General features: G+C 37.8%; 1 protein-coding gene across 1 annotated transcript in view; it reads left to right on the forward strand.

The window, feature by feature from the left end:
- GFPT2 (glutamine-fructose-6-phosphate transaminase 2) overlaps positions 1-11,053 on the forward strand; it is a 34,223-nt gene that overhangs the window by 21,585 nt on the left and 1,585 nt on the right. Inside the window, exons 2-17 of the mRNA XM_009995610.1 lie at positions 530-637; positions 1,269-1,367; positions 2,031-2,156; positions 2,723-2,781; positions 3,270-3,404; positions 4,568-4,629; positions 6,083-6,162; positions 6,451-6,568; positions 7,307-7,470; positions 7,989-8,084; positions 8,191-8,288; positions 8,612-8,732; positions 9,017-9,174; positions 9,311-9,425; positions 10,035-10,162; positions 10,869-11,036. Of these exons, the coding sequence (XP_009993912.1) occupies positions 530-637; positions 1,269-1,367; positions 2,031-2,156; positions 2,723-2,781; positions 3,270-3,404; positions 4,568-4,629; positions 6,083-6,162; positions 6,451-6,568; positions 7,307-7,470; positions 7,989-8,084; positions 8,191-8,288; positions 8,612-8,732; positions 9,017-9,174; positions 9,311-9,425; positions 10,035-10,162; positions 10,869-11,036 (1,835 nt within the window). The remainder of the gene's footprint in view (positions 1-529; positions 638-1,268; positions 1,368-2,030; positions 2,157-2,722; positions 2,782-3,269; positions 3,405-4,567; positions 4,630-6,082; positions 6,163-6,450; positions 6,569-7,306; positions 7,471-7,988; positions 8,085-8,190; positions 8,289-8,611; positions 8,733-9,016; positions 9,175-9,310; positions 9,426-10,034; positions 10,163-10,868; positions 11,037-11,053) is intronic.

Raw genomic sequence — 11,053 nt, forward strand, 5'->3', positions numbered from 1 at the left:
CCTGCTGATGTGACTTGTATTCAGGATTAAGCTGGAGCCTTTCAGAATTAGATGTTGTGCCTAGTACCTACCCATGGGTATTTAAGGCCATGACTTTGATTACAAAAGTCTCCTTGTGTTAGTACTGGTGAATATATTCCTTCTTTGAATGTCTAGTTTTAGATCTGGATATGAAATAGATCACAATGTTCCCATTTTCAGCTGCGGTTTTTATGAAAAGTAGATTTTTTTAAAGCTCCCTAAACTGTTTAACTCTTGGTGGGTAACATGAGGAGAGCAAAACTTGCTGGAAGAGTGTCTGTGTTCTGTGGTGCAAATTAAGATCTTGATTAATTTATTGTTTTTTAACTCCTTCCATTTAAAAACCCAGTAGGAAGGACTGCACTAAATGAGAGGTTGGGTGCCCTTAGGACCTCTCTGTGATGAGGTCTGTGTTTTAAAAGATTTTGAACTGGGTCTGAATTAATGCAAATTCTAAAAAAAAAAATCTTTGCTTCTCCCCCTCCCTCCCCCGTTTCTCTTTAAACAGGAATTTTTGCTTATCTAAACTACAGAGTGCCTCGGACTCGGAAAGAAATATTTGAAACCTTGATAAAGGGATTACAGAGACTGGAATACAGGGGATATGACTCTGCAGGTATGTAAACCAACTCAACAAATTGATTTTAGCAACCAATATCTACTTACGTGACTTTTTGGGTACTTTCAACTTCTCTGTGTTGGATTTTTCTGTTTAAATCCTGCAAATTGAAAGATCAGAACTAATTACCTTGATTCTTGGAGTTTCCACTTTGACTTTCCTGTGGACATTAAAACAGGTATTTAATCAGATGTGGTTCAGGTTTACTACACATATGCAAAGCAAACAGGGAGTGAGGAAGACCACCTTCATACAGGATTATGTAGTTTGTGTCTTAGCCTTTTTTGTGCATTTGAGACCCAGTGAAAGCATGAGGAAGAGTCAACTTGTGTTTAAATTTGAGTTGGCTGATTTAATTGGGCAAAAGATATGCCTGATGGCACGTGTTTGAATAAAATTTGAGATGGCTTATTTATACTTTTATCCATGCAGTAGATATAGACTTGATCTAGCTTGATTTGAACATACACAGTTCTAGCCAGAGACTTCAGGTAAAGAAAGATAATTGAAAGATAATTTAAAAATCATTATTTCACTAGTGTGTGCTTGTTGGTGTTTCCTCAGTCTTTTTTTCATCCAGTGTATTTCATGCTTTAAATAACACTTGTGAATGTGTCCTATACTGTAGGGGTGGCAATTGATGGAAATAATAATGAAGATAAAGAGAGGTTCATCAAACTAGTCAAGAAAAGAGGAAAAGTAAAGGCCCTGGAAGAAGAGTTGTACAGTGAGTGTCTTAAAAACTATCCCTTTGCTTTGGCCTCCCAGTCAGATAATATCTACATCTCAGCAGAAAGCCAGACCATTAAATTATAGTTATGATTTTGTACCAGAAATAACTGCATTTAAATTGTTTATGCTCCCCAAATCTGAACTTGAAAAGCAAGCTGGTGTTTAGGTATAATGCTGTGAAATTATCAGTCTACTTTCCCCTCTTTTGATTCCTTCTTTTTTCAAGATCTGGGCTTCCTTGGTACTTTACTTGGATAATTTCTGTGCTTGGTAACTGAAATGTCAGAACATGGACTCTGACAGTATTTACAAGCATTTAAGCATCTGGCTGTCATCACAATCTGCTTTATGCAGTGCTTCCATCTGTGAAGAACTGGCATTGTGTTTTAATACGTTTACATTATAATCTGTAGTAATGTGGTCTGTTAGCCTAGCTGTTGGTATTGGCTGAAAATGCTTGAGTCTTGGGAAATGAAGTTTGAATCACAGTTGCCTAAACTATCTGAAGTGCAATGTTAAGAAAGGAAATGGTTTAAAAGAAAGCCAGAATATAACTTCTAGATTTTTTCCTGTAGGGATTTCCTTAGTGTTTTATTAATTATATGTGTGAGAGAGACTCAACTGTAAATATTCAGTAAACTGAATTTCTTGTGTATAGAACAAGATGATCTGGATTCTAAAGCCGACTTTGAAACACATTTTGGAATTGCTCATACTCGCTGGGCGACCCATGGAGTACCAAGTGCAATAAACAGTCACCCTCAGAGATCAGATAAAAGGAATGGTATGTAATCTTCAGCACTCTGGAACTGTATCAAATTGAAGTGGTTCAGTCCACTTAGTACATGTGTTCTCTCTTCTTCCTAGTGTTGTGGTATCTATTTTGTATACTAGAGCTAAGCTGTTGCCATTCTATCTAGGTTACAATTTGCAATAAAATAGCCTCTTTTGAGGCTATAGTAACACTTTAAAAGTTTAATGAGATCAGTTCCCTGAAAACTGATACAAGTTAAAGTAGAATATCCTTGTTTTAAAAGGCAAGACTGAAAACAGAAATTCATCAATATTGTTTGGGCTGGAAAAAAGAGATTTTGTATTGTTTTTCACTTGAAATGGCTTGGTGCTGTTCTGCTGGGTGTAGTTTAAAACTGTCTTAGGGATTTGGAACAACCTTTATAAACTTTAGAATTTGTAAGCTTCTGCTTTTTGTTGTCCAGGTTGTGATAAACTGTAGGTCTGAAAGGTATAGCAGGTAGTTTCTTGAGTACTGGTAGATTTTTCTCACCTCTAATTTTGTGTTCTAAGTTAAATATCTTAGTTTTTAATTACGGATTTTTTTTTTCCTTTTAGAATTTGTTGTTATCCATAATGGAATCATCACAAATTACAAGGACCTGCGAAAATTTCTGGTGAGTCTGTGGCAACTTGAGTCTAAAACTAGAAAGCAAATGCTCCACCAACTGCTATCAGATCTTTTGTGACTTTGTTGGAATCTGAATTCAAGTTTCTTGATATCATCTGTGAAACAGTAGAGTGCAGGAGTCTGCCTAACAAAGATACTTGGGAGCTGATGAAGTGCAGTGTGTTCTTGTAATACCAATGCAACATACTTTTGGGTACAGTAGTAATTTGTGCTCAAGTTCTTGGAGAGGGTTTGTGGAGTGAGCTCCCTCCTGTCTTTTGTTGCTTGACAGATGTTAATCAAGTCTTACTACGTGTCTTGCTACAGTATTTCCAAAAGAGTAGCTATGACAGGGTAAGTCTTTATATTTTGCTTGCAGTGATACATATCCACTAGTCCAGTGTAGTGATCCAAGCTGTCTGTCTTACTGTGCAATTTCTGGTGGGAAGCAGCTGAAAGGCTCTTCACTTTTAACTCTTTTATATGATATTTCAGGAGAGCAAAGGCTATGAATTTGAATCTGAAACAGACACTGAAACAATCCCCAAACTGATCAAATACATGTATGACAACAGAGAGAGTGAGGACACCAGTTTTTCAGCCTTGGTAGAAAGAGTTATTCAACAGTTGGTAAGTGGGAAGTTCCTTTTTTTTTTTTTTTTTTTTTTTTTTTTTTTAACTTGACTACAGTAGAAGCAATTTGTGGGGTTCCTCAGTGTTCTGCATCTATGCATTTAGATCCTCTGCAGGAGTCCTTACAAGGTGCTGCAAATAACACTTTTTGGGCCTCTAAACAATGCATAATAGATCAAGAAATGAGATTAAAATTTTGGTAACTTCAAAGGTTTTTCAATAGCGTATATTTAGATTGCATTAACAGTGAGTTTTATTTGGTGTTTTTTTGTTGTTGTTGTTTGTTTTTTGTTTATGTAAGAGTTCACAGTTTTTTTTTAATGAAGCAGCTCAATTAAAAAATTAGATGCCTCTGGGGTTGAAATATTTCATAAAGGACAGTGTGTTCTTAAAGGCTATTATGATCATGTTAAAACACTGCTGTGATTCAAGTTTGCCTAATAATAAGCCTTGGCTCCCATATTTGGAAATAGATCTAACAAGCTCTACTGATTCATGGTGTAGCTGGTTCCCAAACCCTGAAGTGGGAATCTACTGTTACTTACTATGTAAATGCTTAAAAACTTTCAGAGATGCATTGCAAGCTTGGAAAAAGCTTGCTTTGTTTCCTCCCCCAGTCTCCAGGCAGATATTTGCCCTCCCCTTCCTGCAGTTTCTTACACTCGTTTCACCTCCCCTTTCTTCTCTGTGAAGCAGCTCAGTAAGGTTCCCCCAGAGCAGGGCTGAATATACACTAAACAAAAGCCTGTATGGATCAAGAGGGAATTTTGTGGTGCAGCCGCCTAGATGAAGGGAGGAGTGACTTGTATGTTCTTATTAAAAGTAAATATCTAATAACAGTCCTCATGTGGATGATGAGAACAACTCAAAGATCTTCTTAACCCTTGCATTAGAAGTTATTGGTTTTATTTATAGAGAGGCTGAGTGCTCTCTTCCTGATAGTTCAGCTGATGCACTGCTAAGTGCATGTTAGCTTGTTCTGCTCCCTGACCAATTCCTTTAAAGGTGCAGACTGCCCTGCAGGAAGAGATTCCTGATAATAGTAAAGAGCTTTCCTTCACAGCCTTCTCAGGAAGAGGGGCCCCAGTTTGATGAGATGTAACTAATTGAGATAAAATGTTAAGCGTTAATTTTTTCTCTTCTGCTTGCATGGTTTCCAGGAAGGTGCTTTTGCACTGGTTTTCAAGAGCATCCATTACCCAGGTGAAGCAGTTGCTACCAGGTTAGTTATACATAATTCATGGGGTTTTTTAGGTTAAAAAGGAAAAGGTAACATCTCTTAAAAATATATATTTATATATGTACACACGTAGTCTAGAATACTGATGTTTGAAGTGCTTAATTAACCAAAACTCACAAGACTCATAGTTGCACCAGTGAAATCTTTGTGAAGTGCAGCAAAACTCAAAACTTTCAGCTGGAGATTTTCCAAATGACACACTGAGAAGAACGTATCACTGACAAACTCATCCCCTCATAGTCTTGTCCTTTTTATCTGTTCCAGTGTGTCAGTAAAGGAGCTCAGTGTGTCTTCTGTTTCTAAAGTTACATTAGGAGTGTTTAAATATTTCTCCTGTGTCTTAAAGGGGAGACCAAAGGGTATGGTTCATTTTTACATCATATTGATCTCTCAGTCTTTAGACTGAGAGAAGTATATTCAGGTTGGCTGAAATTTTACATCATATTGAATAAAGACTGAGAGAAGTATATTCAGGTTGGCTGAAATGCCACCATCTCAATAAATCATACAAATAGTGTTCTATAGATATCGTAGCATTTATGAGGGGTTTTTTTTCTGCATGAATTATATTTGTATTTATGACTTGGAAAACAACTTTCAGGAAGTGTAAAGGTATTAAAGTGGCAAGTGAAGTAGCAGTGGGAATAAAGACTGTTTTATGCTACAACCAAAAACCCCAGTGCTTCTGTGGTCTAAAATGAGACTATATTAAAATTGTGAAAAAGCCAGCTGGACCATCTCTCTAGCTGGAGAACATCTTCTGAAATGAACTGTTCTGTATGTGGTTCAGGTTTGGGCTTTTAGGTGCACAGGGATTAAGAGAAGCTAAACTTGTCATCTGAGGTGTTGGGGGAGTGAATCACTCTTTTATTCCTGTGAGACTTTTATTTTTTAAAATAAGTTCTTCAATATGGCATTTGACCCATATAATTAAAAAATGTTCTTAATGTTCTACAGTTCCTGAGGTGCTGTTGACATTTCTGAGTTTAAAAGGGTACAGGTTGGAAAAGTGTTTCAATAGTAAAGAGCTATAGAGTTTATTGCTGGATCACTTCAGAGGCAGAATAAGTTTTGTTTAAAAAATTTGTTCAAATTTGTGCTTGCCTGTGCTAATATGTTTTGTGATTACTGGAAGGAAAACAACTTGAGTTCATATACATTTTCCTCCCCCTGGATGTAGTTCAGGGGGAAAGAATCACCAAGGCATATGGTACCTATTAATATATAATAATACATAATAATATTTGTCGAATCTTACAAAAACAAAAGTAAGTTCAGATAATTCCTGCCATGTAATGGCTTTTGGATCAGGGATGGGGAGGATCTTTCCTATTTAGGAAGCTAAATGGGATATTGTATTTCAACTTCACGGCTGTCCTTTGACTTCTTTATGTGCACCTTTTTCTTTATAAACTTGTGTGTTTTCCCTTTGTAGGAGAGGGAGTCCTTTGCTCATTGGAGTTAGAAGCAAGTACAAACTCTCCACTGAACAGATTCCTGTTTTATATAGAACATGTGAGTTGATTAATTCAATTTAATTATTTTTAAAGAGCTAAAATTATTGTTACCTTATGATCAGAAATTGGGTTAATTGGTCTTTGTGCTGTAAACCTACCAGCTGATGCCCCAAATAGCTTCTTAGCTGAGGATACTCTATTTTCTGCTACTGAATGCATAGTTCCAGTAAAACTCCCATCCTCCCCAAATACTGGCATAACTGTGACACCTTGAACCTGTATAGTCTGTATTCTTGAGTTAGAACAGATCTGCTTTTGCATTTGAAGTGTCTCGTTTCTTTAACAGGCAAGATTGAGAATGTGAAGAACATATGCAATTCACGAATGAAAAGGCTGGACAGCTCTACCTGCCTTCATGCTGTTGGGGATAAGGCAGTAGAATTCTTCTTTGCTTCGGATGCAAGGTAGCAAAAGAATTTCTGTGTTTCTCAAAATACTGTTTTTATTTAGAAGTGAGATAGTTCTGGAAGTCTTATGTGATGCAAGGTAGCAAAAGAATTTCTGTGTTTTTTTGTTTAGAAGTGAGATAGTTCTGGAAGTCTTATGCTGTCCTGCTGCTTTACAGTTGTCTTCTGATCAAATAGCTTCTAATACAGGTAATGTCATAAAGTCTCCATGCTAAGGTACTTGAAAAATGTGATGGCTTGACATCAGCACTTGAACTGCAAACAAGTGCAGTACCTGCCAGTTGCTAACCTCTGTAAAATACTGCTAGTGTCAGAAGTTAAGTAGAGTACAAATAGACACCATCAGCTGAGTATAGGTCAGTCTGGGTTTTGGCATTTTAATCCAGCTGTCCGAGGAGGAAACAGTGGTGTGGTTCCAAACTTAGGAACATGGATATCAGGTACTCATAAATCTCAGAAACAAGATTGTGACCTTAGGGGTCTCTCAGGGGTACTGGGAGTGGCAGATAGGAGATGTTGTGGTTCCTGAATATTCTGCTCAGAGTTCCTGTGAGAGTGCAGGAGGAGCAGCAGATGGAGCCATTTCCTTTAAGATGGCTCAATCTGTAGTTATGTCTGAAAATAAGCTGGAAGGGAGGCTGGAAGTGCTGTGTGGCATACTTACTTGCTTTGAGGAGTGCTGCTACCAGCACTTACTGACACATCAGGTTTGTCTTGCTTCTGTTTTTTCTGTAGTGCTATCATTGAGCACACCAACAGAGTCATTTTCTTAGAAGATGATGACATTGCAGCAGTAACTGATGGGAAGCTTTCAATTCATCGCCTCGAGCGTTCAGCTAGTGATGATCCTTCCCGGGCCATCCAAACACTGCAGATGGAATTGCAGCAAATCATGAAGGGTGGGTTGAAACATCTGTAAATTAGTATCATCAGAGATGGATAGTTACTGACTGTGTAGCAGATAAAACAGAAAACTGGTAATTTGTTGTGAAAATGACCTCATATTTAGGCTGCTTGTTCTGGGAACTGACAATTTCAAGCTTAAAGACCAAGGTAAGATGGCTGGTATGGTACCCTGCCCACTTTTAGCTTTGGAAAAGTCCTGCATACTTCTGTTCATCTCAGTACTTGGTGAAAATATAACTAATGTTAGCATGTTTTTGTGGTCTTTGACAAATTTTGACGATAAACGTTAGAAGTTTCTTTGAAAAGGAATTCAATTACCTTGCCAATGTTGAGAAATGAAACCAGCCAACTACCAATCCCTCCTTTCTTCTCACCTATTCCCAAGCTTTTATTTAAGCTAACAACATTAACTTAAATCATGTTGCTACCACAGGTGGTCTTAAAAGTCATGTTTTTGTAAGTGTAATAGGCTTCAGATACCAACCCATGTACCTAATGTTTTGCTGAACAGGTAACTTCAGCGCATTCATGCAAAAGGAAATTTTCGAACAACCGGAATCAGTCGTCAACACGATGAGAGGCAGGGTGAATTTTGAGAGCAGCACAGGTAACTTGCAACAGGTGTTCAAGCTGCACTAAGCCTGCAGATTTTGAACATGCAATCTAGGAAAATAAGATACACTGTTTATAGATGCTTGCTTGTTTTTTTACAGTTCTGCTGGGCGGCCTGAAGGATCATTTGAAAGAAATCAGAAGATGCCGAAGACTGATCATTATTGGCTGTGGGACCAGTTACCATGCTGCAGTAGCTGTATGTGCACCCTTAGCTCCTAGTCTCTGGATTTTTAGACAACAGCTCTTCATCTGCTTTTCCTTCTAACTCTCAAACTTTGCCTTGCATTGAGGGGTCTTGTCCTTTTATTTATTTCTCCTTTCTGCCGCATTCTGTATTCATGCTCCAATGTTACTTAACATGCTAGAAAAAAAACTTATTTCACCTTGATTTTTAAGGCTCTGGTAAATTGTAATTATCAGTTTTTGTAATAATCCATTTAGATTATCTCTAGCTCTTAAGATGTCAGAACTTTAAGGGTGGCAATATTAACAAATATTGTGTGCTACTTTTGAATACAGACTCGACAAGTATTGGAGGAATTAACTGAACTACCAGTGATGGTGGAACTTGCCAGTGACTTCCTGGATAGAAACACACCTGTGTTCAGAGATGACGTGTGCTTTTTTATAAGTCAGTCAGGTGAGCTGCGTTTATTGTTTGTCTTCAGTTGAGTGAAAACTAGAAAATTCTTTAAACACCAAAGATTAATTACTTTCTGCATGTTGCAAAGGAGGATGATGGCTTGTGGGCCAGATTTGTCTTGAACGAAATGAGTGAGTGCTGCAAGATTGTTTTCAGTTGCATTTTGCATTGTGTAAGTGTGGGTGCAGTTATTTAGAACACACTTGTGTAGAACTGTATGCTTTTTCAGGAATCAGTACTGTCCTGTGTCAACCTGAAGTCAAGATGTAAATGTTTTCCAGGTGAAACTGCAGACACGCTCATGGCCTTGCGGTATTGTAAGGATCGTCGGGCTCTGACAGTTGGCATCACAAACACAGTGGGAAGCTCAATATCCAGGGAGACTGACTGTGGTGTGCATATCAATGCAGGACCTGAAATAGGTGTGGCAAGCACAAAGGTAATTGCTGTTCAGTGTTTGACTTTCATACTTCAGCTCTGTGGAATCCAATTAAAATTTTAATTGTAGCGCTTCAAACTGAGATCATATTAATTCTCCTCAGACTGAGCTGCTAAATGTTTTGTTTTGTCTGCAGGCTTATACCAGCCAATTTGTGTCTCTTGTAATGTTTGGCCTAATGATGTCTGAAGACAGAATTTCCTTGCAGAAAAGGAGACAGGAAATCATTAGTGGACTAAAATCATTGCCAGGTAAATCAATATTTTGGGTTTTAGGAGGGCTAGGGATGTTGTGTAATGGGAAAGATAAAATACTACTTGAGGATGTTTCTTTCTCAAAGTTTCACTCTCCTCCTCCTCCTGAAAGCTAGACAAAAAAAGAGAAATGGACTATTAGTTTCTGCACTAATTGCTAATTTTACAAGTGCCTTTCTGAGAAACTTGGCAGGAGGATCAGAATTTTCATCGATTCGGTTTTCTAATTACAATAAGGTAGTTTTATCTGAGAAACATTACTTGATCTACAAAAATGATGATTTGAATTTTTTAAAGCCTTTCAGTTTAAATCAGGTTAGATAAAGGGAAACAAATGCAAAGTGACTTTAAAATGGATGTTCACAACTTCCTTTAGACATACAAATTAGATGGATGAACACTACTTAAAGCAATAGCTGCTCTGAATTTGCTACTGGAAATAAGGCTGGAGAAAATGTCCTTAAACCTCAGCCCAAGATGCAAAGATAATGGCTGAATTATATTGAGTGTATTTCTCCTGATAGATCGTTAGAACATCCTACTACAAGCAAACTATTTTTTTCCATTTAAAAAGTTTTAATATGTGCTTTTTGTGTGCCCCAATAGAGATGATTAAAGAAGTCTTGTCCTTGGATGAGAAGATACATGATTTGGCTCTTGAACTGTACAAACAAAGATCGCTGCTGGTTATGGGTCGTGGGTATAATTATGCCACTTGTCTGGAAGGAGCTCTGGTAGGAACTTCTCAGTATTGTTGGATGTTCTTTAAAATGAGTTTTGGGGCTTCTGCAACATAGGTTTTTAAAAATATTGAATTACAACTTAATTTGGTGTCAGCAAAACTGCATCTATAACTAGGAGCATTTAGTCTTGTTGGATCGAACGCATGCATAAGGGGAACCTGGATATAATACCAGTTTCTTGTTTCTTTCACATAATAAATGCAGTGTTTAATGAGTCTATTTAAAAACAAACAAACAAACCACTTAGAATGCTGACCCATTTAAAAATAACATCAGAAGAACACAATGTGCTGATGGTCAGATGAGATGCTCCTGCAGGAAACTCATAAATTATGCTATGAACATTTTGGTAGGGTGGATGCACATCCATCTCTCACACTGGCTTGAAATGGTACAGGCAGACTGCATTAGCCAGGGCTGTGTGGGGTGTTTAGTTCTTACAGTTCCTGTTGATCACTCCATTCCTTTATCTGCAAATGGGTGTGCACAGGCAAGCTCTGCTTCCACCAGCAGCCTGCTAGAAATCCCCTCAGACAAGCCTCTCTGTTTCCACTATTAGCAGATCTTTGGAAATACCAACTTGATGCCATTTGTCTGTATTTACGTGGCAGATGAACAGCCTTGGTGTGTGGCTTTTATTTGTTGTCTGATTTACTAGTAACTTGACAGCATTTTTGTTTGTTTTGGTTTTTTTTAGAAAATAAAAGAAATCACCTATATGCACTCTGAAGGCATCCTGGCTGGTGAGCTGAAACATGGGCCCTTAGCCTTAATAGATAAACAAATGCCTGTTATCATGGTGATAATGAAGGATCCTTGTTTCACCAAGTGCCAGAATGCTCTGCAACAGGTCACTGCTCGACAGGTAAGCTGTTTAATAAA

The sequence above is a fragment of the Chaetura pelagica genome, unplaced genomic scaffold (assembly GCF_000747805.2).
Source record: "Chaetura pelagica isolate M959 unplaced genomic scaffold, ChaPel_1.0 scaffold420, whole genome shotgun sequence".
Lineage (NCBI taxonomy): Eukaryota > Metazoa > Chordata > Aves > Apodiformes > Apodidae > Chaetura > Chaetura pelagica.